Genomic DNA, 27,045 nt, shown 5'->3' on the forward strand with positions numbered 1-27,045 from the left:
TAGAAGCGTTACTGAAAGCAGAAACACACAAACACAAGTCACAGTCTATAACAACTTTCTGAAAAAACTTTCTAATTATTTACAGGCCTTTCACTTCAAATGCATCAGACAACTAAGAGTTGCAACTGACTTTTTTAGCAATCGATTTTTCTCAGTTATTCCAGAAGTGGGTAGAGTGCACAAAAATTGTTCTTAAGAGTAGCACTACTTCAACATAATTTTACGAGTAAAAAAGTATTTGGGAAAAATTACTAAGTACCTGATAAATTATCAATCATTTCATATTTAAAAATATAGAAGTACAAAATTGAAGTATGCTTATAATTTTTAAAAACGCAGAAAACTGTTTGCATCTGACGGCACAAAAACTGACGCTGTAAAGTTAGCAAAACAATTTAATATTAATTTTACAAGTAAAGGTATTAAACAGATACATCAAACCTACCAAACGCCGCTGCTTTCATTCATTCTCCGTATCTGATGATTCGCTGAGTCTCAGCAGGAGCAGATTTCACTCAGGTGTGGAAATATGTTAAAGATCTGATCCAGCTGATTCTGCTTCCCAAAACTTAATGTAAAAACTCTGTAGAAATTCACCTTCAACAGGGAAACAATACCAAAGTAAATAACTTTCTAAGAAAACCAGGATCTTTGAGATGAGGTCTAAAAATATTTTTCCACCACCCACTAGGTGGCAGCACAAGCTAAAAAAACAAGCGGCTACACTGAGTTAGTATTATTTATACTTTTAATATAATATGTAAAAACAATTAATTTCTCAGTTCTAGTCCTCCAGCGCTGCAATTTTTAGTTATTAACCATTGATTTTATTCATGACATGACATAGAGAATAACTGTTATGCAAACTATAAGTAATGGCTTTACTATTCCATTTCTGGTATGACTAAAAAGAAAAAAAAAATAAAGAAAAATAAATCAAACTGACACATAAACTGTGTGAATTGTTTCACCACTGGTAGGTTAATCTTATACAGAGTATTAAATAATACAGTTGTCAGGGCTTTTTTTCATTTTTTATTTCAATTTAAACTACCGTGTTTACTTTGAAAGACATTTTGTGTCATAAAGCGATGCCTGTTGCTATTTTTATTTACTGCCAAATCTCATAGTAACAAACTTTTTTTTTTAGTTTTGTCGGCCATTTTACATTTAACCTTTAATGTATATCTAACTGCATAAAAATATGTATTACTTGTTTTTCTGCTGCCAATCAGATGCTTAATTAATTTGAGATTATTCATTTGAACGTTGCAGCTAAAATTAGGTATGATTTTAATTAGATACACCAGGCATTTGAGGAACGAATTAATGAATGTCGATTATTTTATTGAAGCTGCTAATACTCAAAACAGGACTTTTAAATTGAGTTAACATAATTTTTTTTAACAACCATTAGTTTTCATCCTGCAGTGTTTTAAATACAGCTAAATACTGAAACATCTATTTATTGTCATGGAAACTTCAAATAGTAAAAGAAAAATTGTATTAGAGTATGTACTTATGAAAATAATTATTTAACATCACTTTATACATTTTTATAATCTAAATAATCATTTGGTTCAAAGTTGTGTAATTAAAAATAATGAATTGACCAGTTCTATAATTATACCTAAATTACGTTTACTGCCATTCACATGTCTATTTTAATATATTGTATGGAGAAGGCATTAGTAAGCCTAAAAACATAACTTTACAACGGGTAATATGATTTGTTAAATATATATCATTAGATAGACACCCTAAACGCTCATAGCTTTGGCTAGCTAACATTTTTAAACAGAACTTACCACGGAAATGCTCGTAAACATTCCTAAAAACTGGTTTATTTCCAAGTTGTGTTCGACATTTACTTAAAAATACTTTTAAGTAATCATAAACATTTTACATGAAAACTTAACGGAGAGCAAATAAATAGAAATTTTACCACGTAAACGATCACAAATATGTCCGAATTTAGCTAGAGAGAGACCTACAGCGCGAGATGTGATGCCTTCAATGGTCGTCGGAAAACGGAGCCAAAATGTATATTTTGTGTTGGAATGGCGAAAATTGCGGATTTCTAAAATCCATTCTTTGGTGGAGAACTGTCTGTGAATGAATGTGTTCTTCCCGCATAAACTATGAATCACCTTAAATTAAAGACCCAGCTTTTAAAGTCGCTTCACTGTTTTAGAGCAGTCTACATTTTTACTGACAGCAGAGACCATTTTGGGTAATGTTAACACAGTGCTGAACACTGACTTCCATGATCTCCATCCATATCAAAACTTGGTCTATACAAAATACCAAAAACAATGAGGTATTTTGAAATTTACATTTTTAATTTAAAGTAAAAATATAATAGTTTAATAATGTTATGGCTTAGCAAAGCTCACATTTCTTATACACTAAAACTGCACATGAATTTTCAATTCAATGTTCAATGGGTTAAGAAGAACAATACTTAAAAGAAAAAATAGATAATTTATTTTCCAGAAAAACAATTTAACATAAGACTAATACAAACGTGTGTGGTAAATCTCAAGAGTTTTACATTTTGAATTAAATTACCAAAATAGAAACTTTTCAAAGATATTTTAAAGTTAGAGACCCACCTAAGAATTCACATAGTAGATCAAATACAACAAAATATTGTGTAGCTCTAAAATTGCCTACTTAGATTAAAAATAACTATCCAGCTTAATGATTTAAATGTAAAGTGCACATAAGATTATTTTTTTAAATGTGTAAACATTTAAATGCATGTGATGAAATGTTGATCTTCTTTGTAAGTGGGTTTTGTTAAGAAAATGAATTTAAAATATGCTAGTTTTAAAACTTAAAATGTCTTGATTAAAATAGTGTTACGCCCCCAAGGTCTAGGGGTCCAGGGGCAGTAACATAAAATGTGTCCGGAGCGACAGTGTAAAGTAAAAATGATTTATTACAAAATAAAGTTTCACAAAACAATACAATTTAACCCAATTAATGCAAAACAAAAGGGATTAACAAACTCAAGAATGTCAGGTGCAGATTAAAGTTACAAAAGTCCAAACAAGTCAGTTCAAAGTAAACTCAAAATAAACCACGAAAGGAAAACAACGCAAAGAAAAACACACATTCAAAGGGGAGGCTGTGGGAAGCACACAGCCTCCCAAACACAGGCTTCTAACTCATACTTAAACTGGAGCAAAGTCAAAGTAGCTAAACTGGACAAACAGGAACAAGCAAAGACCAAGCTAGTTTAAAACCTTCCTAAAGCAGTTGCAACTACCAAGACAAGAGGAGGCAGCTTCACAAAAACTCTTCAAAATAGCTGCCCCACTAGAGGAATGGATTCAGGAGCCTTTTATAGGGTGCAGGTGGGCCTCATCAACGACTGATTGGCTTGACAATCCTCTGCTGGTCCAATGGTGTAGCTGCTTTCCTTCATCCTCCAGGCAGCCAATCAGGAAGGTGTGCTCTCACAGCTGAACCTGCATAACAAAAGGGGGCCTGCACAGCCTCAAGAGGCCAGGGGCCATAACAAATAGCCTAATTATAGTTTTCAGATTAATAATTTATTCTACCCTATTGACCTTTATGTTACCTGTAGTTACAGCAGATTGTTTGCTAAGATCTTTTGAACTGCCCTTTGTCTGTGTGGGAAACAATCAGGAGAAGTTCCAGCTTTCACACTGATCTGTGAAAAGCCGTAAAACAGCAGGAGTTCAGGCCAGTAGAGGAGAAGCTCTGCTTCCACTTTATTTAGACAAAGGGGACAAATGGCCTGTGATCTTGGAAACAAATTGCAGGGAGTTTCTAACTTTAGTGAGGGTCAGAGACAGCTCCTGGTTGGATAAGCAAAGATACACCTTATTTGAATAAATTAAAAGACAAAAATACACCTCTACTATAAAAATTTGTGCGCGTGAGGAACAAACCAGATTTTGCTCTTGCAATTCTCCAAATATGTTTTTACTTGTCTTTGCTTTTCTTTCTTTCTTTCTTCTGTTTTTCCATTTGTCTCAGGTAAATGAATGTCTGTTTTAGTGTGTTTGAAGTGTCTGTGTTGTCAATGTGATTTTATACTTTTAAATGTTAGAATAAACTCTGAAAATGTATTCTGTGGAGCGTTGACTGTCATCTCTGTGTGGCTTTTGTTTCCACGCATGGAATCATTGAATCCGGGAGCACAAGAGAATATAACAAGCCAGAAGTTAATGATTTTATTCTCTTAACAGTTTCATTGGTCAGGGCCATTATATCCTCTATTCAACATTCTGAAATGCATATTAAAACATCCAAAGGAGTTATTTTCATGTTTAAAAACATTAATTCTCATTAGTTCTTGAAAACATTGCTGATTTTTGGATAAAAGGTTGCATCCACATGACAGTTGATTAAATCCTTAATGAAACATTACTGGTGGCTTATATGATCAATAATATACTATTTGAATTTTTGCTTTAATATATTTGATTAAAGTAACGACTGCTTTTTCTGATTTGTAATTTCAGGTGATTACTTGGAAGTAATTAATGTTGCTTGGCTAAAGATGTCAAACCTCAGAAGTAGAAGTCCATAAGGATCAGGGTGAAAGAAATTTTTGTGTGGCAGTAATTAGGATTATAAACTACAAAGAGAGATAATTGTTCATGGTTTCCTTCAGTTGGATCTCTATATATTGCTTCAATGTGATTAGTACCACCTGTCTTTACTACATTACAATCAGACAGTATTAATGGACAAAACTTGTTTTTTAACTAAATGTTTATGTTGTAGGTGAACTGAGATCTATTCAGATTCCTTTTAGGTGGATCTGTGAGGGACCTGATCTGCTGTCTGCAACATTTTATGCAAAATCCTCTCAAACCGCCAAGCAGAGCAGCAGAGTGATCGAGAGAGAAGTCCTTCTGCTCACTAGCACATGGTTACTGAAATATTCAGTAAGCACATGTACATGTACCTTACAGTCTAAAATTGTGTGAATTGTTGTATGTTATCCTATAGATGGACCGGCATGCTTCTCTCTCTGGTTTTTAAATGCTGACTTTGCCTTGATTTATTATTATTGTGAATGTCTTTGCTGAAAACTGCTGTTGAGTGATTGATTGATTGGTTGACAGCAGCAACAATGACATTGGTTTCGGTATTTTTTTCTGAATGTTCTCTTCACCAATGAGTTGGTTCTCTCTGGGTACTCCTCCTACAGTGCACAAACATTCCTGCATAGGTAACTAATCTCACGCTGGGTGTGTAATGTTGTTTGTCCTTTGTTTCTACCAGGAATAGATTTCAAGTAGACTAAAAAAACATTTGTTTGCATGTATTTGTAACACTCATTTCTGTAGATCATAGCCGACTACTTTCTGTAGAAGAAATCAAACACATTCACTGACTTCCTCTGATTTATCATTGAAACTTATCTCTGTTCAAAGATTTTTTTTTAGTTAAAATAATTTAATGTTTCATTATTATGTTTCAGGTGAATTGCATAACCTAATGACTTCATGTCCTGCAGGTGACTTTGAAGAATTTCTCTTAATCTCCTGGGTGTGATCATTATCTTTGCCAGTATTTAAAGAAATGCATATTTCTTCCAGCTGATGTTTAGTTTTGTCAGATCCTGTCCACAGATTTCGCAGAAAACAAAGACAAAATGCGTAACTTCAGTTTCTGAGATCAGGAATCCAACGTAACCAATATTTCATATTAATCAGTAAAACAATCAGAAATTGTGTAGTTCGGTGCAGCACAGAGTCAGAACAGGTTATGTTACTTTTTGTTTTTATTATTTTTGAGCCACACCTGGATGTGGTGAAACAGCTTTTATGTTTTGTCGTTACTGTGATTCTCTCAGGTGAGGTGAAGACACAGAGCTGAGCAGGTGAGCAAAACTTCACCTGCGTATTAAATAAATTTAATATTAGCAGAGTTAGAAAAGTGATGTTTTGTATTTTAGATTTTACAGATTCAGTGAAAAGTTGAGAAAGCTTTAAAGAAACTTAAAGTTCCCATCTGTATTTCATTTTAAAAGCTTTGTGAATGAGGAAGTGTCTGCTTTTATAAATCTCTGATTTTCTTTTAAAACATTGTTCTTTTGACTTGTTCAAACCAGATTTTTCTCCTCAATTTGACACCACAGATTATGGACTCTACAGGATGCCGTGAGTTTTATTTAAATATTCTGGTTTGTTTTGTTTCTCTTATATAAAACTTAGAGAAAAGTTACATAACATTTGTTCTGCAGTAGAAAACAGCACAGCAGGGTTAAAACTCCCTCATCCTGCTAATATAAATTTATTTTTATCTAATATTTAGTATAACGCAATGCTTAACTTGGACATTTTCTTTTAAAATGTTCAATTCTACAGAAAAACCTGCAAAGGAACCAATCACTGAAAAGGTGAGAAAAATTATTTCTAGTTTTTCAGTTTATAATTTCTAACATGTTCTGTGTACCGACAGCAGCTGGCTGAACAGTTTTAGAGCTGCAACTTAAAAATATGAAAGATAATATTCAGTCTCAACATGTAAATGTGCTTAAAAGCAGAAATAATATGAGTTTAATCCAGGATGATTTATTGACAGAAACTTCAAATCTTGTTTTGTTCACTTTTAATATGAATTCATGCTACGTGTTTTCTGATGGTTTTCACTCTGTTTACCAGAGGAAACAGAGACAGATGTGAAGATTAATCATTAATATAGTTTTCACTAGAAAACAAAGATAAAGAGGAGGTAGAAAGTTTTTCTCTGACAGAATCACAGAAATAAGATCCATTAGTTCTTTCAGCTTCAGAGGTCCAGCATCCTGCAATCCCCAAATGAGGGCAGCACAAACGTAGCACAAAGTGAGCTTGATGTGGCTTCTTCAATGTTGAATGTTTTAAACACTGTAAGACAAATATCAGAACTTCAGTGAAGGAGACATTCTGATCATGGATTAGTTTTTATTTCTAGTTAAGAAAGAAAATATGCAAACTGTAAATGAAACTGTGGAGCTAAACTACCAGCAGTCTGAGAGACGAAGGTTAAAATGACAATCATAGAATAATAGAAATGATTGTTTTTGCCGTTTTCTTCCTTTAAATCTCAGAACGGAGATGAACCGAAGCCTGGAGACCTGATTGAGATTTTCCGTAACGTCTATGAACACTGGGCTGTGTACGTTGGTGACGGCTACGTCGTCCATCTGCTGGGACCGGATGGTGAGTCCAGTCCAAACTGGTGCTAACAGAACAGAAACCAGTTTGTTTCAAGGCCACATTCACTAAAACACACTGCTGTTCACTGAGAAGACTTTATATGAATCTTGAAATGGTACAGCTAAAAACATCAAACTGCAGCCCAGAAAATATCAGAACGTCCTTCAACTAAATCCGAGTCAAACTACCATCAGAACCAGAACCGTTCTAATTCCATAAACATTTTCCTGTCATTTGGTTTGTGCTTGAAGGAAATTTCTCGTCGTCCAGCACCATCAACCTTCCAATGGGGAAGAACAACATTTTGAAGCAGAAGCTGCTGGAGGTGGTTTCCACAGACGAGTGGCACATCAACAACAAACTGGACCAGGAGAAGCAGCCGCGCCCCGCCCACATCATCGTGGACCAAGCCAACAAACTCGTCGGCACAACTCGATCGTACAACGTCGTCGAATACAACTGTGAACATTTTGCCACTGAGCTGCGCTACGGAGACGCCGAGTCCCAGCAGGTACGTCTGATGGAGACCAAACCGGAGAATGTGAAGGACAGATGGAGTTTCTGAGCAGGAGGAAAACTACTTCCTGAAGCCAAAACCTCAGAAAAAAGCTTCCGATTCTTCACCAGAGGTCCATTAGTCAGTTTTAAGGAACATTTCAGGGTCTCAACCTTAAACCCCATGCATCAAACTCAAGGCCTACGGGCCAAATTTGGTCCACCATAGTTTTATATGTGTCCCCCGCAAACATGGACTAAACAGAATGAGAGATTTCGTCTAAGACCATCTATGACGTGTTCTCTACAAAAACACAAAGTCTTGGCCAAGCTTCTAGTGCAAATATCTTAGAACACTTAAAATAAGACAAAACTAACTTACAAGTAACTTTTAAACAAAATATAGGAGCTTGTCAATAATTTCTTGATGAAAAAGTACTATCTCTGTTTCACTTACGATGTAGGAAAAATGTCTGCCGGTTGAACTAACACTTAAACTCCTATATCTTCCTGAAAAGTTACTTGTAAGTTATTTTAGTCTGATTTAAAGTGTAATAAGATATTTAGAAAGTAGACAATACTTTGTAAATTAGTGTTTTTGCAGTGCATGATGTTGTCTCAGAAGCTAACCGTTCTTTAAACGTCTCCTCAGCGTTCTCCTTGACCTGCTGCTGCCTTCCTCTGTATCCGTGATGTTTCTTCTTCTCTGATGTTTTCTAAAGAATCTCTGAAACCAGAACATCTGCAGTCATACTGAGATGAAATCACACACAGCTGGACTCTGGTTACTAAGAGACTTCTGAAATGGTTTTATTTTGGGTTACTAGAGTAAAGGTGGTGAACACAAATACACACTACAGTCTTCAGAATTGTTTGTTAAATATCGTAAACACCTTCAAACTGTCCTCTACGCTGTTTATATCACATAAAAATAAATAAATACATTGAAGTCTCTATTAGGTGACTAAACGTCAGACTGTTAGAAGGGAGTGAAAAGTTTCTCTGTTGGATTGATCTGTTCCTCTCTCCTCATTTCCAGGTAGAAGATGCTCTGAAGATCGGACTTGGTGTGACTGGAGTCTCTTTAGCTTTGGGAGTCGTGATCGTAGCTTTGCTAGTCTGGAAGACTCACCAGTCAACCAGTAACTGACAGTGAGAATCTATTCTGAATGATCTAGACACATTTTAGGTTATTAAGCTGTTTTAGTTTCATCCTGACGATGGAAACAAGTATCTGATTTTTAATGGTCTATTGGTTACTGCTGCTTTAGGAGGGATTAGTCATAGTTATAATAATAAAAATCAAGTACATTAAATATTTAATCTTCTTGTTTTAATTGTAAGGAGTGACCGAGGCTCTAAGTCAACTTAACTCCCACTAAAAAATCTATTCATGTTGCCACTACTGCACCTATTTTAACCTGCAGGGGGCGCGTAACCTCATCAGTAAGGTGTACAGCAATTTGTACAATTTAGTGATTTACTGACTCCTAAACTGTCTACATGTTACTCAGTCATACGCTGAGAGATAATATGTACTGTGAAGTGTCCAACAATTATATAATCAATAAATCAATAAATTATTCTTTAAAAAGCTGACTTATTTCAATAACTCCATCACTGAGCAAAACACATTAGATTAGTTCCATACAAGCTGATGTTTTCAAGCCTTTATTTCTGTTTGCAGCTAAATAAACATGACATTTAAAACTGAAATACTACATCAGACATATAAAACAAAAACATTTTAGTTCAGAAATACTGGATAAATGAAAAGTATCTTTAATAATTTAACAAATAAGCCTCCGGATCAGCGTCCTGGCGTTCCTGTTTGTTTTGACCACCACCAGTTATACGAGAACCTACCTTGAATACCTGTTTGTAAATAAGTCACTTTAACTGATGATTCGCATCCTGATTTGTGTTCTGCATGTGGGTTCGTACTACTAAAACAAGCAAGACAATGGCATGTTGGCGTACTACAGCAGTTTATTACAATGTGATAAAATAAGCTTTTATCATAAGGAACCCTTTAATGACCCATAATCATTGCATGCAGAAAATACTTAGTGGGAATATTAAAGAAACTTTGTTCATGGTAAGATAATATAATCTCAATAAGACACACTGAATCCCTCTAAAAGAGAAAAACATCCATGGGGAGAGATTCAGAGATGCTGCACTAGAAATAAAATCTTTGACATTCACACATGCCACAAAGCTACATGCAGAATTTGCATTACAGAGGTGATCTACACTGACTGTGGGTTGTAAATAACTTTACTAGCCTAACTGCAAACAGTTTAGTCGGGATAATGTATTCTTGCTTGCTTTCTGCAGGAGACGTGCAATACAATGGCTGCTGACACAACGTGACTTTGACTGACACAACGTGACTTTGACTGACACTCCCTAAGTGGCATATTAATAGCAGGTGGTGTGATGATAAATTCCAGCTGAAGACAAAACAGGGATCAAGTGTACCTGCAATAAGTGACTCTTTCTAAGAACTGGACTTGCATTAGTGTCTGTTGTATGATTAAAATGAAAAAAAAAACTTGCAACTTTAATTTGCTTTAGTAATGACTTATATTGAAACTATTTACATGCCTTCAGAGATGTTCATTGTATGTTGGTGATGGACAACATACAATGATGGACTTTGCTCACACAGTCATCATGAATTTCGTTCTTGTTGATGCTATAAATTCTGTTTGATCAAATCAGGAGAGACAGTGAAGAAAATATAATAAAATATTACATCATAATTATACAAGACAGAATTAAAGATTTGCCATAACATCTTGTGGGGGAAGGAGGAAAACAAAGCTCTTTCAATACATTTGTTCTGTTTTCGCATTGATAACCAAAAGAACACATCCAGTCTTTTTTTGGTGGGGGGTCATTTAGTCCAGATTTAGTAACTTTAAACATTTTTATGAGCTTCGCTTCCAAACATAAAAACAAAAAAGGTGAAAACTTTGTGGTCATCTGTTTTTTGGTCCTTAGTCCAAACATGACCGCGTTGAGATATTCATCCCAGGTTTCTTGTTTGGACCCCACAAGTTTGTACAGAGACCTGAACAGAAACATTTTTATTTTGACATCATAATATGATTTAACTTGTGAAAGTGGGACTTTTCTTGTAGATGAGTATCAGCTACCTTTGGATGTGCCATTCATTCTTTCTACCAAACCGTTTGTCTGTGGATGGTCTGGTGCACAGAGACTCCTTTTAATTCCCAGTTTTTCAGACATTCTTATTTATCTGTCACAACCATAACAAATTCATAAGTCAAAAACTGCATGCCAATGACCACAGGCACCACTGTGGTCTTCACCTTCCAGGCCTTTTCCAGTTCCTCTCTGAGGCCCTGGTATTTCTCCAGTTTCTCCTTTTTCCTGATGTTGTGGTCACTTGGTATTGCTACATCCACCACAACGGCTTTCCTCTGTTCTTTATCCACCACCACAATGTCCGGTTGGTTCGCCATTACGGTTCAGTTTAGGATCCACATTTTCTTATGAAAATAACAAGAACACAGATAACAAAGACCAACCAGAATGAACAGAGTCAAACTGAATAGTTTGATTTGCTCCATTACGAACAATAGTATTTTCAGCACATTTTCATTAGCAATGTTTCATGTAGCATAAAAGCAGCTAAGTATCTGCTAACACAGTTCTATCACTGTTTAACAAAGTTTAAGTGCTCTAAAACACATTATTTTACAAGAACAGTTATCAAACTGTCACTCACTCTGTAAAATACACCTATTGAACACAAAAAGAACTTCATACCTTGTCTCACGGAATCCGAACATAAATACATAAAATGCCAACTAGAAAAAATTTCCCCACATCGTTGTAGCGCCCCCTCTAGTGCAGCGCCCCTAAGCGTTGCATACAGTGTATACCCACTTTTTGCGCCACTGTTTGTAACAACACATTTTGTCCAGTTAACTCATAAATCATCTGTATTTCATGTGAGGCGGTCCAAAAACTGATAATGAAGTGTCTCATCCATAAATCCTGATCTGCTGGTGTTCAGCTTCACTATGAGGGTCAGCATCCTGCAAACCCCAGATCCACCACATGAGGGCAGCATTCCCTCAGCCGGCAGAGCTGTTCTGGTGGCTGGTAGAGATAATCTGACTTCCACGATCTCCTTCCATATCACACAATTTACTCTATACCAAAAACAAAGCTGTATTTGGAGCTTTACATTTTTAATCTCAAATAAAAAGATTTATATTTTAATAATTTCTCTCTAATGGCTGAGGTAGGCTCGCATTTCTTGCACTAAAACTGTGCATGAATCTGAATTATGGCAGCAAACCAGCAAAAACGCAAAGAACTTTTCAGTTTTTCCTCCAAACTAACTGACCGAGTTGAGTAAAGCTGTTGGATGCAACAGTGACGTGCGGTGAGATTCATAGCTGGTGAGGCACTGACTTAATCATAGTCAGATTTACAAATCTAGACCCCATGCAAGTTATTGTTTACATAAGAAAATGTTGCGCATGCGGACAATGCTGGAGGGCAAAAAGGCTATTTCTTTACATGCCATCCATAGCCACGCTGCCGCCGTAGAATAATTCCGCTAACGCAATCAAACTTGGACGTAGATATTATTAGTTTCGTGCTGTGCTCCACAGCAAAGGGAAAAATCGTTAAAGAACTCAAAACCACGTCTCTCTCGCTCTCTGTATCAGCGCAGCTACAAGCGGACTCGTTGCCATAGCAACTGACAACGCCACAAAAAATACACAGATATTTCCCACACAAAGAGCAGAACATTCAGTCTGTTGCAGTAGTATGGTTTTAGGCTGAATGATGACTTTGGGATTATTAATTAGTGATTGCTGTGGTAAGAGGAGAAAACTATAAATATATCGCTGCACTTGACTTTACTGCACAGCTAGCTGCCAGCTCGCCGTTACCGTCTCTTACTCTGCAATTGTGGAGTCATAATGTCTGGGATCATGAGCGCCCCCTGCCTTGAGGCAAAAGAACTGTCTGCCTCACCTCGAATCTGTTCTGCTCGCTGCTGCATCACCGGTTTCGCTTCCGAGCATTGAATGGGAAACTGCAAACATTTAGCGATTTTGAAGAAAAAAATCATCAGAATTGGTTAAGTTAAATTAAAAATAGCTACTTTTTAGTACAAACCACAGGGTGAAAATAGCAATATAAATTATTTTATCATTATATATTATTTTTCCACGATGACTGGTGGCTCCCCTGACCGCAGGTCACTGGGATGCAGGTAATGTTAGCTAAATGATGACTAGCTAATATCAACACAGCACCTTAAGCTTAACAAGTGTCCTCGAGACTACTGACAATTTTGTCTATGTTAAGCTACTTCAATTCATTTTGCCCCCAAAATAAGTCGATCACCCCCCACTCACACACATCATTCAACCAGGTAGCCTCTCCATTTTGGTAATCCACGGGGGTGGGGGGAGGCAGGAGAAAAGGTTTGGGAACCACTCCTTTAGTGCATGTTAAAACCTCCAAAGTGTTTACTTTTTACACATGAACGTTCTGGACGACAGGCTGAATTCAGATGACAGTTGATTAGCTCTTTAAGGAATGGAAAACGCTTTGACTGATTTAAATGGCAATAAAAATAATGGTTTAATTTCACAACAGCAGAACATATAAAAGGCAGAAAATACTAAACAAACACTTAAAGAGTAACAAAATACAGTTCTTGGTTGTTACATGACAAACTCAAATAATACATCAGTAAATAAGTTAGAAATTATTTGAAGAGATAAAAGTGCAAAGAAAGTAAATTTGAAGTTTTCTTGTTACTGTCTAATCTGACAATTCTGAATTACACAAGATCAAATTCACTTCAAACATGCCTGATACAAAAATCTGAGGAGTAAAGTTATTTAGAGCAATGAAACACAAATCACTAAAAAACACTGAAGCAAAGAAAAGGCAGTGATTTTCTGTGGCTTGAGAGTTTTAATACCTGCCCCTCACAGATAACTTCAACGGTAAAATTTTAGTCCCCTGGTCAAACAATGGAAACATCTTATTTGTAAAAGTGTGTGTGAAGGTGTGTATGACGGTTCTTGTTAAAGGATCAGAAAAAGCCAACATTCCTGCTTCCCAGTCCAGTTTGACTTGGATTCTCCGTATTTTCTTGGTCACTTTGGGCTCAACGCAGTCGGTTCGTTGCGACCACGCTGAATATTTGCCACGACTAAAACGAAGAATCCAATAATCCCGCTTTACGACGCCGGGGCCGCCAGCTGACTCTGCAACCATGCCGACCTTCCAGGATTCACCTCTGACCTCTACATCCCAGCTGTGAATTCCCGAGTTAAAGCCCCTGGAGCTGATGACGGAGCGGCACAGCAGAGCGGACCTCTCCGGATTGTAGGGAGCGCCGGTCCACTTCACCCGCCTCACAGATGTCAGGTCATGGGACAGCAGCAGGTCTGCGGCTGCTGTGTTCGGGTCCAAAACCAGAGGCGTGTATGTGACCGCGTTCTCCATCTTCAGCCAGATGTTGAAGCTCAGGTTCCCCACATGTTTGGCCTCATCTAGGAGAACTCTGGAGGGAAAATCTGGCAGATCCAATCGGAGCTGGTTCTGGATTTTCTCTGTTGCTGCTTTAAAGTTTCGCAGGAGTGAGAGGTCTTCGGCGTTCAGCTCATCCTCCGTGGCTCTGATTGTTTCAGACAGACCTGATATATTTTTCTTCACAGTCTCCATCAGCTCCACCATCTTTCCAATCTTCAGCTCTGCTTCTTTCCGCACAGCAGTTAGCCTAGCTTCCTCTTCATCTGCTAAAAACTGGAAAAATTTCCTAAACTGCTTCCTAATCATCTCCTCTGAGTTTCGGGCTTGACTTTTTAAGTGCTCCACTCCATCACGAAAGAGCTCTTTGCAACATTTTAAGCTAGTGATGCGGTTTTGTAAACGCTTCAGGTTTTGCTCAAGTTCGAGCTTAATCTCCAACACCGCTTCACTGACTGGTCTGAATCTGTGTCCAGCGTGTTTTACTGAATCCCTGCAGATCAGGCACACCGGCTGCTCATGGTCCAGACAGAACAGCTTCAGACTTTCAAAGTGCAAAGAGCAGGAACCCTCCGATGCTCTCCGGGTCCTCTCCTGCAGAAAGGTGTTGCACAGCCTCTTTAAAGCCAGGTTACATGGTGGGTTTCCACCTGCTGACCTTCTCCGACAAACTGGACATGATGGCTCCCGTCTCTCTTTCCTAAAGTGCAGCAGGCAGGCTTTACAGAAACTGTGGCTGCATGGGAGGAAAACGGGATCCTTATAGATGTCCAGACAGACGGGACAGAGGAGATCCTCTTCTAACATGGAAGACATGATGTCCTTGAGAGAAGCACAACAGACACAAAGCAAAAAGCTCATTTATCAGGCTACATTCACACTGCAGGTTTTAATGCTCAACTCTGATTTTTTGTGAAATCCAAATTTTTTTGTTCATATTTACAAATACATGCGACTTGTATGCGATCTAATGTAAAACTCATATGACCTTAAAGTGTCCTGCATACGCAGCAGAGGGCGCAATAACGTCACACACAGAGAGTCTGCTCAGTATTTCGCAAACCGCTATAAATGTATATTTTTGTACATTTATGGCCTGCTCCGACCATGTTATTTTAGCAAACTGTGTTGTTTTTAGAGTCTATATTACAGCAGTTCACGATTATACAATAATTAACATGCAAACATCACTTGCCAATATTCCCCGTTTACCGAAGCTTCCTGATTTTTCTAAAAGTAGATTGGGGGAATCGAGCTCTACTCCAGTGAAGCCACCTCCCAGTTTTTCCCATAAAACAGACAATATCTACTCAAGACCTGGTTCAAAAACTTTCCTTTTAATAAACATGACGTCTAGAGTAGTTAGACATTGGTCACTTTTCCTCTAACTTCTCCTACTACTCTCCATACCGAGTGAAGTTACCCCACGCCCACCATTTTTCAAACTTAACAAAATTGGTGTCAAACATTTGTGCAGTCGAAATGTGTTTGCTACTACCATTTTGAAGATATGAATAACTGTTTCTAAAAGTAAAGGGTCAGACAGCAGCCCCTACACAAAAAAAAAAAAAAACAATTTGGTTTAATCCATTGTGCTAACATAGCACAATCAATTTATATCCATTTCGTTTGATTTTGTTAATCTCTCGTGACCTCTGTAAAGTTTTTTTATCTTAATTATAACGGCACAACAAAAAATTTTGTTGCACAACTGTAGCACAGTTGATTAACACCATTAGCAACAATGCAATATCCAGTAATAAACCCTGAGAAAAATGGTGGCGTGAATAACAAATCATGACAAAATCTCCAAACACTTCCTAACCTCAGATCAGATGAAGTTGACACGGGTTTGTGGTTAACTCCTGACGAGTACCGACCGACCATCAGCCTCCTGCTCCAGCGAGATGCCGCCGCTTCTAGAGACGGGAAAAAAAAGTTCCGGTCCAACTTCACAGCTGTTCAAACGTCTCCATCAAGGAACTAAGAGTTGCGCATGCGCGGTAGTTACGGACAGGGCCAGGACCTCTCGGTCGAAATGATTTTGGCTTCGAAACAAGGACCAAAACAAAACTAAAAACTAAAAAAAGTTCTATTATTGTAGCCTTAATTAAATGTTTTAATAAGTAACCAATTTAATTAGAATTCTTTAAAATATTAAATTTGAAGAGCAACAAGTTCTTCTGTGGACTCAATTTTTTAACAGCAAAATTTCAGTTTCTCACATTCAGAAATGTCTTCTTTTTTTCTAGAAAATTTGAGATTAATCTAAAACTTTTTGAGTTTTTTTCTATTTAGACTTTTCAAATAAACTTTCTGAAAGGTTTTTTTTTGGGGGGGGTGGGGGGGGGGGTCGGGGGGGGGACAGGAACGTACTCCTTTTTATCTATAAAAGATGACTGAAGTCTGGTTTTATAACTGTAAACCTGACGCTAGCTTTCCACTCAGCTTTTAGTCAGAAAATGTGAGACTTATAATAAAAAATAAAAACTTTCTTCATGTCCTTACATTCTTGTTGGTGTCTAAACTGCGCCTCCTGGCGACGAATTTGAGGAATTGCCACAATAATCAAAACCAGAATCCATTAATTCACATTATTGGTGAATTCCTGCTAATAAACAAAACAATACAAACATTTTCTGTGGTGAGCAGTGGAGGTTTTTATTTTCTGTAAGCTGAAACGACACAAACAGACAAACAAAAAAACTGTGCAAAAGTTTTAAACCAACTTTTAAAACTTCTCTTGAAGACATTGTCACCATTTAAATTTGTTTTCATATGGAAGTTCTCCATAATTTGATTTGTTGTATAGAAGAAGTATTGATAAGAGTCTTATGGGTTTTAAAAGTTGTATCAATTTAGAATAGTTTATAATTTAAATGTAAAACTTGAATCTTGATTTGATGTTTGAGTTTTCAGTCATAATATGACACCTTTTAGAGCTGAGACTAAATTTGTTTATTTTTAACTTAAGGATGAATTAAACATCAGTGAGAAGGGGAGGACAGAAAGCCGACAGGATGAAAGAAACAGATTTATTTTTGTCTTCAGACGGACGACGTCAATCGTCTCCTCCACAGATCGCCTTCAGGCAGTCGCCGTATTCGCCCGACACGTCGGACTGCAGAACAAAAATAAAAACAGAACCATTTTAAATCAAATAAAAATGTATCTATATAAATCGGATGGACAGATGGATAGATTTTTTCCATTCTTTAACTAAAACAACCTTCTTTGACCTTCATGTTTTTGAAGGTCAGTCCAGCTTCTGTCCATCAGAGAAACTTTTAATCCTTCAGGAAATTTGTCTTGTCTTCATAATAATCTCTAATCTCATATTTTAACAAAACTATTAATAACAGAGAAGCGAATCAAACCCAGAAACTCCTTGGATGACACTTAACTTGACATAAAGTTGATAAAATCGTGTTTTGAAAATGAAATCCACCAAATGAACCAAACACTGAATGAAGTGGTGAAATTCTGGTGAACGTTTGAGTTCTGGTCTGACTCACCTCGATGTTGGACAGCAGAGAGTGTTCGAAGAGTTTCTTGAACTCTGCTCTGATGTCCAGCAGGTCGATCTCAGACCGGCTCACCATGATCCGGGTCAAAGTGGACTCATCGGTGCCACCGCCCTGAACAGAAACAAAACCAGAACTCTGGAGTTTATAGACGACTGACTAAAACCAAAATCAATGTCAAAAGAATCTTCTGGACTTTGTGTCTGACGACAACAAAATTAAACATTTTAGTCTACAAAAGCAAGGTTGGAAAGCCTCAGCAAAAGGTTCCTGAAACATGGTGGTGGCAGCATCATGCTGTGGGGTTCCTTTTATTCAGTAGGACCCAGGAAGCAAAGCAGAGTTTGTAACAGAATAAACATCAAACAAAACCCGAGTTTCAAGTTTTTCTTTATTTTAAAATCTAAACATTGAAATTAAATGTTGGTTCTTTAAAAAAAATACCAAAAATTTATTTAGTAGATATAAAAAAACCTTTATCCCTTCTGAAATGTGCTCTGGAACCAACATGTATAAAAGCTGATTTACCGTCATGCTCTTATGCAGCAGTTCTGCAAAATATGCCGGTAAACTCTTCGCACATTTCACTGCAGAAAGAAAGAAAAGTTGTTAGAAAAGCAGCATTTTGGCATCAGCAGCAAGTTTTGAATGCCGTGTGAGGGCATTCAAGACTTCTATCTGAGATAGAAAGAAACGAGAATAAATTTCCACCAAAAATCTAAAATATTCTAGAAAATGAACGAAAATTTTTAAATTCGAGAAAATTTGTTATTAAAAACACAGAAATTGAGATTAAGCTCAGAAATTCTGGGGGAAAAAACCCTTGAAATTTCAAACACAGAAAAGTCTTAAATTTCCTACAAAACATTCAGAAATTGAGATTAATGATATAAATATTCTAAAGAAAAAACATTAAAATTTCTCAGTTTGAAAAGTTACAGATTGGCTAGAAAAGTTTATTTCAAAACTAAACAATGTTTGACTTTTGGAACAGAAATTTCCAAAGTTTTTTTTTTTTTAATTTTGATATCAATCTCAGAAATTATCAAGAAATAAAGTTGGAAATTTCTAAGTTTCAAAAGTCAAAAAATTTACTAGAAAAATTCAAATATCTTTTTTTCCCCCCAAAACTCAAAGTTTTGACACTTTAAACCCAGAATTTCTTTTTCTAATTTTTTTTTCCAGAAATATTGAGATTAATCTTAGAAATCTTAAGAAAAAAATCTTCAAAGGCAAAAGGTTTTGGAAATTTTCTGAGTTTCAACAGTCGAAAATTTTCCACTTTTGAAATTTAGAAATTTTGAGATGAATCTCAGAAATTTTCAAAAAAAAAAGGTAATTAGTAAGTATGAAAGGTCTAAAATGTGCTAGAAAATAAAATTTTCCTTATGGTTTTGTGGATGGAAACCAGTTTACCAACGGCCACCAGCAGCTCCTCCAGTTCTCCAGACATTTCGCCTTCGATGCTCTGCTGCAGCGTTTTCCCGCTGATGTTCTTGTATTCGACTAGAGCTGCAGAAAAATGGCCGTCACTTTACATTCGTAATAATCCCGGTTTTCTCTGTGGGTTTCCAAACAGAGCCGGTCTTACTCTGCCTGAGCTGAGGTATGCTTCGTTTGCAGAGGATCTCGATAAACTTGGACTCGTCTGTGCCCCACTTCTTCTCCCCGGCTTTGTAAAGTGTCTTAGGAAAAAAAAATATTGAAGTTTAAACAAAATAGAAAGATATCAATTGTATTTTTTGGGGTTTCATTTTTTCACCTCGGCGTCTTCCTTTGCTTTTCCTACATCTACAGAGTTGCTCCCGTCCCTCTCACCCTGCAAACAGCAGAATTCACTTTATTGCTGTTTTTTAAGTTTTTATCATCATGTGGCCGCGTTACATTTTAAACAGAGCTGTAAACATTAACAAACGGATGAGAATGAGCGACTGTTGCCTTATTGATACATAGGAAATGAATGGAGAAGAACATTTATAAATGAGCATTAAAAACAAAATCACTTCCTTTAAACTTTCCTGAATATAAAAACCTGGAAAACGGCTAATTTGACAATCCTTCCGACTTCTAATGAGTTGGAAGGACTTGCACAAATGCGTCTATGTTTATATTTCAAGCCTACTTAGGCATTGTGATTAATCTGATAAAAATAATTGATTGACAGCTCTAGCTATGAGTCAAGTGTGTCAGTTTTTTTTAGGTAATTTTCTTTTTTTTCTGGACCTTTGCCAGGAGAATAAGTGCTTTGGAAAAATCTCCAGAAACTTCACTCGTCAACTTCTCAATCAGGTCCTTCTCCGTTTCTACAGAGGAAAAAGATGGAGGTCATAAATCTGTTTTCTGCAACAAAACCCATAAACTAAGACGGAAGATGCTTCTTTACCTTTTCTGTAAACGTCCTTGAGAGCTTCGATTTGCTGCTTGGACCTGGAGGCAAAGATTTCAATCAGGACCAAGTCTTTTGTACCAGCTCCCTGCAGTAAAACACATTTTATACAAATGATATTTTACAGTAATAAACGCTGTTTCATTGGTAAAACATGTTTTTGAAAAGGAGATATGTGAGCGTACGTTCATGGCTTGGGTGACTTCGTGGCAGTCGTACGCTGCAGGGGGAGTGATGAGCGCCAGCAGCAGCTTCTCAAAGTCTCCGCCCGTGTCGCTTTTCAGGTCTTTCTCCAGCGTCTGAAACGTAAACAGAGGCGACTGATCCAGAGGTTTACTCTGCGTGTTCAGAACCACGCCCAGGAAAATAAAGCAAATACAGAAAATAAAGCAACTTTTTATGTATTTGTTTTCATTTGTTTAATAAAATATGAAAAAGTTTAGAAAGTAAACAGGTGGTCAAGTCATTAAGACCACAGTTAAGTCGTTTTAATGCCAGAACAGCAGATAGAAATATTTTTGTTTCAGAATCGACACATTATTTGGGGGTTTTCCTTAATCGTTTATTTATTCCAAGTCCTGTCATCACAGCAACATTCACTCTTTAAATAATAATAATAATAAAATGTATAAAAATTATTTGCTAAACAAACACAATAAGGTTTGACTGTTTTCTTTTTATGATTTAGTTTCTTGGAATTATTTTAGAAAATATTCAGCTGCTTTGTACATTACAGGAATAATTTAACTTAAACTTTGTGTTTCTCATTTAATGTTTAGAAACACTCACAACATTTTCATATAAAATGAAGGAAATCTTACTCTGCCGGTGGCTCCTTCATACGCTTTGCAGATGAGCTGCCTCTGACCGTTGCTTCTTTGGGTCAGGATTTCAATCAGGACTTTCTCATTTGTCCCTAAAAAATAAAAAAAAGTTAAAATAAATTAAATATGAATCTCTGTTTCTGTCATACATCTGGAGACAATTTACGTTAAATGAAGCACAAAAATTAGTAGATTTGTTTCAACTTCAAAACATCATCCATCAACCTGAAGGACGTTTTTTACAAAAATGATTAATCTGATTTTTAGAAATTAAAGTTTTACACCAATCTGTCTTATCAAATATTTAAAAGGTTTCGAAGATGAAAAGCAAACAAGTTTTCTCCAAAGAAAAAATGAAAAAGTAAGCTAAACAAATAAAACGCGCACCGAGTCCTTCAATGGCGTCCTTCAGAGCTGCAGCGTCTTTCTCTGCATCAAAGTTTGCTTTAGGCTTGATGGTTCCTCTCTGTCCGCTCTAAAAACATTCAGATTTAACAATTAATTAAAACCCTGCATAGTTTCTCATATAGAAAGACCAGAGTTGGATTTACTTCAGCAGCAGAAGATGATGGTGAAGCCACAAGACTTTCCAAATCGTCCTGAAAATAAATGGATTTAACATGTAAAACTCTTTAATAAAGACTTTAAAAATGTAAAATAAAAACATCTCTCACCCATAAAGAAGCCATGATGAATCTAGTTCTTCTGTAAGACATTAGAAACAATCTTAATCTGTTATACATTTAAATGCACTATAAAAGCACAAAATATTACCAAGAACTTTTGGTTTAGTATCTACCGCAAATTTCTTAGTACAATTGAAAGAAGACAGGATTAACCTACAAGAAACTTTTCAGCAAGACATAAGAGCTTATTTAAAGTAAATAATTACTTATTATTGATTAAATAGAGTTACATTGGCAGATTTTTATTTCTCTTACAGGACATTTTTCTCATGTTTTAAGTAAAACTAGTCATTTTTCATCAATATTAGGAATCATTGAATTAAAACAAGCTCTTATGTCTTGCTGAAAAGTTACTTCTAAGTTAGTTTTATCTAATTTCAAGAGTACTAAGATATTTCAAGTAGAAACTAGAATACTTGGTAAGACTTTGTGTTTTTACAGTGTACTAAACAAATAACCAAGAGCCATCGGTTCCAGTTTCCTAGATTCAAACATTTATTCACAATCTGCTCACGCAGTCATAGATTAAAGATGATTAAGATATGGATTAGATGTAGTGTGGTGAACTGTCGTACTTTATCGTGTTTTAAAAATTTATTTATAAGCAGCCACTTTTTCTTCTGCTATGGTGGAACCAGAACAGGAAACATGCAAATACGTTGCTGTGTAAAATGAGACCAGCTTTGCATTGAGCCAGAGGGACTGAAGGCAGATTGATGGAACAGTAAAAGTCTGCTTTCTGTACAAATCAGGTATTTTAAACCTTCTAATTCTGTAAAAGTAAAACTTTTAGAAACCAGAAACTTAACAGCTAAATCAAACAAGCAAAGGAGAGAAACTCACCTTTGTCTCTGAAGAGGAACGTTTCTTTCCGCCACACCCTCTGCTTACCTGGAAACTGAATCTACCTGTAGAGAAAACGGTTGGCCACACCTGTTTGGCACAGTCAGACGATGCCTTCAGGGACCGCTCGTAATCTCCAGCTACTAACCAGTTTAATCCGCTCCAGACAAAAGAACACAACTTTTAGATTTGTAGTGAAAACAAATGTTATTGGAAACTTTATGACGGCCATAATAGATAAAAATACAAAATAGTAATACATCTCAGAGAAAAAAAACTGAGAAATCTCAGAAATTTTTTAGATAAAAATCTGAAATTTCTGAGTTTAAAAAGAAGAATATTTGCAAGAAATTATGTGATTAATTAATAGTATGTTAGAGACATTGTAGGTAGGAAAAACAGTTTGAAAAGTAGAATATGTGCGAGAATAAACTCAGAAATCTATGATTTTGAAAAGTCAAAAACTTGCAAGGAAAAACAGAGATTCTGATATAAATTTTCTAAAAAAAAAACCTCAAGACATTTCTGAGCTTGGAAAGTCAAAAATTGGTGAGAAAAAACTCAGAAAGTTTTAGATTAATCAACGGTATACTAAGGCAGCAATATCAAAACTGCAGATATTGAAACGGCAAACATTGGTGTCACTCAAGACTTTTGCACATGAATATCTCAAGCTTTTAAAAAAAAGTGCCAAATCATAAATAACATAGTAAATGGACCAAAAAAAAACTGGAATACAAGCCATGATTTTTAATTTTACATTTATTTTATTACTAAAAAAGGCACCAAATACAGGCATCATACTAATATTGTTGTGTTTTTCAAAAATTATAGCACCAAAAATATATTTTTTTCTCCCAAAATCCCCCGTTTTCATGTTTTTATAGGCACACATTTGAAAAAGAAGTGTTTTTAGATAAATACAAACCAGTGTCAAACACTTTAAAAACAACATCAGTAGCTGGGCTGTAACGTAACAAATGAGACGGATGAAACATAAATGAATGAAGAGTAACAGAGTGAGATCTGAGTCTTTGGGCCGAACAACGGCAGGCGGACGCATCATTCTTATAAAAACACGTTTTGTAAAACGAGAACTTTCATTCAGACAGTAGTAAGGCTGAAGCAGTCATTTGGGTGAACGGTTTATTACACTCAGACGCTCTGCGATTGAAATACTTTGGACGATCTGTTCTGTCTCATGAGCAAAAATACTGCATGGCACTTAGAAATCGGCAGCTGATTGGATTACAGTACAAGCAAGGAAATAAAGAGGGTTAAAAAACAAGAAATTGTGTTCAAAATGGCAGTAAGTGTAACTATTTTAACCCCCTTTTACAGTGGATAAACACCAAGGTAGTTGATAAAATAAATGGCTTTTTAGTGAGAACAGAGAGAGCTTTATATCAAATTAAAACAATAAATATCATAAAAATGGAAAGAGTAGGATAGTTTTGTCCAGGCTACAATAACACAGCAGATCCGACTTTTCTTTAGAGATGCTCTGATACAATATTAATATGTTAATCTAATTTTTGGGTTTCAAATCATTAATCGTTGTGTAACTTTCACCGTCTTTCTGAAATGACCGACTGAAAATATGAGACGATTTTCCAATTTTAACATTTTTGGAGATTAAACTATTTATATTTTCAGTTTATGAAAACTTATAGGGAGCCTTTATTATTTAGAATTAAAGCAGTGGGGTGTTTTTAGAAGCAGCAGAAACCCAAATGGAAGTAGAAAAAGGTGCAAAATGTGAATTCTGCATAATAGATTCCCCTTAATAACAGAAAATGTCTCCGTTACTAAAATAGATTGTATTCAAAGCATGATAGGCCTTACAGGTGTCAGCAGAATGGCATTAATCCAGAGTATAAGGGGGTGTAATCAAGGCTTAAAATGCTTTTTAATTAAATAAGTCAAAGCTCTTCTAGGTGAAGAAAAGACTAACTGAAGTTGTGACATAATTGCACTTGAAGGCATCATTCATTTTGTTATTTGCACTCACTCAGCCTGCAACAAAAGCAGCTTTGTTTGTGCTTTATATTTAAACAACTTCAGCAGGTGAAGAGGTTGTTCCAGTTGATTTATCTGCAGGATGACTGTGTGACATGCGAGGTAAAGATACAGGAAAGGAGGACATTTTTCCTCGCCTGCCTCTTCGTACAGCAGTGAAATTAAACGATGCAGCAGATGGAAGCCATCAGAGCTACTGTTCACCTTCCCGGCGGTGAAACCGAGATGAATGTCGACTAAAAAGAGAAATAAAGATGGAAATCAGACGCAGCTGAGCAGTTTGTGGATTCCTGAGGTAGCCCAGTTGGCTGAACGTCACACGCTTCCCTTTTTTTTCTCTAAGTGGTATAAAAATACATAAACAAATTCTCAGTTTAGAAAATACCAATTTTTGATGCTGTTTTGTTGTCCTTCGTCAGGAGCTGCGTTTCCGTTACAGATGTGTGCAAAACTTTGTCAATATTCTGCTAATTTAGAGAAAAAAACAATTTTGCAACAATAGTGTTTCCATACAACAGAAACGCAATTATAATCACATGTGAATAAGTTTGTTCACTCAATAAGTCATTAAAAAACATGCCGCTCAATTATCCTTTAACTACTTCCTGTCATCTTCTCTTTGTAGATGACAGGAAGTAACATCTGGCTGTTGATCACATGACTCGTAATGATGTGAGGAACATGTTTCTATTACGGTTTTACAAAATACACCAATTTCGATAAGGCCAAAAAAAAAAGAAAAAAGAAGAAAATCACCTGAGCGCCAAAACGTATTGAAAACAGTTTTCTTTTTTAAATTGGTGCTTTTATTGGGCAGATTTATTTTCAAGATGTCAATTTGCGCAATTTGACATTTTGAGAGATTTCTTATTAATTGCTGAATTTTGATTAAGCAAATTTGTTTTCTAAATGTCAGGTCAATGAAAACAGAGTTATTGACCTTAAAAATGTAAAAAAAAAATGTAACACATAGTCTTGCTGCTAGGATGAAATAGTTCTTATCTAAATTGGTTTATGTTGCAAAACTGCAATGGCAACACTTTCTTTGCATGGAACAAGTCCCAGGATCAACAACAGGATGTTGCCACTGGTGAAAACCACAAAGAAGACGACAGCAGGATGTAGTTGGAGAGTCATGCGTGGCATGTTTTTTTCATGACTTGTCTCGTAAAGAAACTTATTCTCGTGTGACTTTAATTGCGTTTCATATTTAGCGGAAACACTGCAACTGCGTAGTTGTGTCTTTCCAGTATAAGTGGAATACTGACAAAGTTTTGCTCACGTGACAGAAAAGAAGCTAACGGAAACGCAGCGAGTGTCTCAGACCTCGGTGCCGTCGCCGAGGTTGTTGTGGATTTTGACCTCCAGGTTGACCTGCTTCACTTTGCCGTTTGGCTCCTGGTTGCGGTTGATGTTGACGTTCCTAACGGTGCAGTGCTTCGTGCCGAAGTTCTTCTCCACGCACTTGTCCATGCACACCTCCACCTTGGTGTTGAGCGGATACTCTTCATAGGCCTTCGGCGTCTTCGTCGCCTTCTTGGCCGACCGCCTGCAGCGGCGGAACAGGAAGCAGGAAGCCAGCAGCGCCAGGACCAGCAGGGTGATGGCGGCCACGCCCCCGCCCACGGAGCTGCCCACGTGGGCGTTGAAGGTGGCGGACGGGCCGGCCTCCAGGCGCAGCGACTTCATGTTGGTGCCGTTCTTCACCTGGTCGCCCTCGTTGTCGTAGATGAGCGACTCGTCGAGCGTCAGGCGCCCGCTGCGGTCCACCAGGTCGCGTTTGGAGCGGCTCACCTGATACGTCAGCGAGCGCTGAATCCTGGGGCTGGAGTGCGACTCTGGGCCGATGACGTAGATCACCTGCAGGTACCACTGGTGGCCTGCCTCCACCTGTCAGTCAGAGAGGTCATTTATTAATCAGTAATTTATTTATTAGTTTATTTAGCTGGAATGTTGAACGTTAATTCACATTTCTGACAAGGACAAGTTTCTCTGTTTTTACCGAGTTATCTTTGGGTTAATAATGGAGTATTGAGCAAAACGCATCCATGGATTTAAGGATCAAATTTCCACTAAAATGCAGCGACTTTTCCAATAAAAATAACAAAAACTACTGTAGAATTAGAGTTAGACTAAGAGAGTTGTGTTTTTTAAAATACGGAAATGAAATTCTAATAGTACGAGAATAAACTCATATTACCAGAATAAAGTAGTAAGATTTAAGTCATAATATTACTAGAATGAAGTAACATTAACACAAGTATAAAGTAGTAATTTTGTGAAAACTCCTCCTCACAGAGTTTCCACTCTGTTAAAACTGGGAATATTGAACATCTGGTGACGCTGAGTATCTGTTTTAAAAACTAAGAAATACTCAATCATTTAACAAATTATCATTAGCACGACCTTGAAGCGACTGTGAAAATTACTGAGTTTATTTCAAAGAAAGAACCAAATGGACTTACCCATCAGGTCATATCAGATCTTAACACAACATTTTCTTGTAATTTCACAATTTTCTTCTGCTAATATTAT

General features: G+C 36.6%; 4 protein-coding genes across 5 annotated transcripts in view; 1 reads left to right on the forward strand and 3 right to left on the reverse strand.

Annotated features, from left to right (window-relative positions):
* The first annotated feature begins 5,609 nt into the window (after positions 1 to 5,609).
* LOC106933156 (phospholipase A and acyltransferase 4-like) lies at positions 5,610 to 9,284 on the forward strand. 2 transcript variants are annotated; one of them, XM_015012238.2, is made up of 6 exons: positions 5,610 to 5,869; positions 6,128 to 6,149; positions 6,357 to 6,388; positions 7,082 to 7,193; positions 7,442 to 7,701; positions 8,725 to 9,284. In XM_015012238.2, the coding sequence occupies exons 2-6, from the start codon at positions 6,131 to 6,133 to the stop codon at positions 8,833 to 8,835; spliced, it is 534 nt and encodes a 177-aa protein (XP_014867724.2). In that variant the 5' UTR covers positions 5,610 to 5,869; positions 6,128 to 6,130; the 3' UTR covers positions 8,836 to 9,284. The 2 variants fall into 2 exon arrangements, with proteins under 2 accessions (XP_014867724.2, XP_014867716.2); XM_015012230.2 differs by having other exon boundaries at positions 5,611 to 5,869; positions 6,101 to 6,149.
* A 4,019-nt stretch (positions 9,285 to 13,303) lies between these two features.
* On the reverse strand, positions 13,304 to 16,212 carry LOC106933218 (nuclear factor 7, brain-like). The gene is made up of 2 exons (XM_015012337.2): positions 16,054 to 16,212; positions 13,304 to 15,050 (listed from the first exon to the last, which is right to left on the reverse strand). Exon 2 carries the CDS (start codon positions 15,042 to 15,044, stop codon positions 13,668 to 13,670), a length of 1,377 nt encoding a protein of 458 aa, XP_014867823.2. The 5' UTR covers positions 15,045 to 15,050; positions 16,054 to 16,212; the 3' UTR covers positions 13,304 to 13,667.
* A 651-nt stretch (positions 16,213 to 16,863) lies between these two features.
* anxa3a (annexin A3a) lies at positions 16,864 to 22,593 on the reverse strand. Its single transcript, XM_015012345.2, has 14 exons — positions 22,492 to 22,593; positions 21,637 to 21,667; positions 21,514 to 21,561; positions 21,350 to 21,437; positions 20,960 to 21,054; positions 20,324 to 20,437; positions 20,136 to 20,226; positions 19,976 to 20,055; positions 19,515 to 19,571; positions 19,344 to 19,437; positions 19,169 to 19,264; positions 18,281 to 18,339; positions 17,744 to 17,866; positions 16,864 to 17,349 (listed from the first exon to the last, which is right to left on the reverse strand). Exons 2-14 carry the CDS (start codon positions 21,649 to 21,651, stop codon positions 17,290 to 17,292), a joined length of 1,020 nt encoding a protein of 339 aa, XP_014867831.2. The 5' UTR covers positions 21,652 to 21,667; positions 22,492 to 22,593; the 3' UTR covers positions 16,864 to 17,289.
* A 642-nt stretch (positions 22,594 to 23,235) lies between these two features.
* Positions 23,236 to 27,045, reverse strand: part of fras1 (Fraser extracellular matrix complex subunit 1) — a 265,712-nt gene continuing 261,902 nt past the window's right edge. Inside the window, exon 73 of the mRNA XM_015012328.2 lies at positions 23,236 to 26,400. Within this exon, the coding sequence (XP_014867814.2) occupies positions 25,831 to 26,400 (570 nt within the window). The 3' untranslated portion in view covers positions 23,236 to 25,830. The remainder of the gene's footprint in view (positions 26,401 to 27,045) is intronic.

This window comes from Poecilia mexicana, unplaced genomic scaffold, assembly GCF_051168715.1.
Source record: "Poecilia mexicana isolate PSO_F unplaced genomic scaffold, ASM5116871v1 scaffold_9, whole genome shotgun sequence".
Lineage (NCBI taxonomy): Eukaryota > Metazoa > Chordata > Actinopteri > Cyprinodontiformes > Poeciliidae > Poecilia > Poecilia mexicana.

Excerpts from the sequence above, each read along its gene's own strand:
- LOC106933156 (XM_015012238.2), top strand. Across the intron at positions 6,389-7,081 it reads AGGAACCAATCACTGAAAAG|AACGGAGATGAACCGAAGCC; the intron begins GTGAGAAAAATT and ends TTTAAATCTCAG. Across the intron at positions 7,702-8,724 it reads GAGACGCCGAGTCCCAGCAG|GTAGAAGATGCTCTGAAGAT; the intron begins GTACGTCTGATG and ends CCTCATTTCCAG.
- LOC106933218 (XM_015012337.2), bottom strand. The coding sequence starts at position 15,044 with ATGTCTTCCATGTTAGAAGAGGATCTCCTCTGTCCCGTCTGTCTGGAC.
- anxa3a (XM_015012345.2), bottom strand. Across the intron at positions 21,055-21,349 it reads GGACGCCATTGAAGGACTCG|GGACAAATGAGAAAGTCCTG; the intron begins GTGCGCGTTTTA and ends TTTATTTTTTAG. Across the intron at positions 19,438-19,514 it reads AAGCAAAGGAAGACGCCGAG|ACACTTTACAAAGCCGGGGA; the intron begins GTGAAAAAATGA and ends TTTTTTCCTAAG.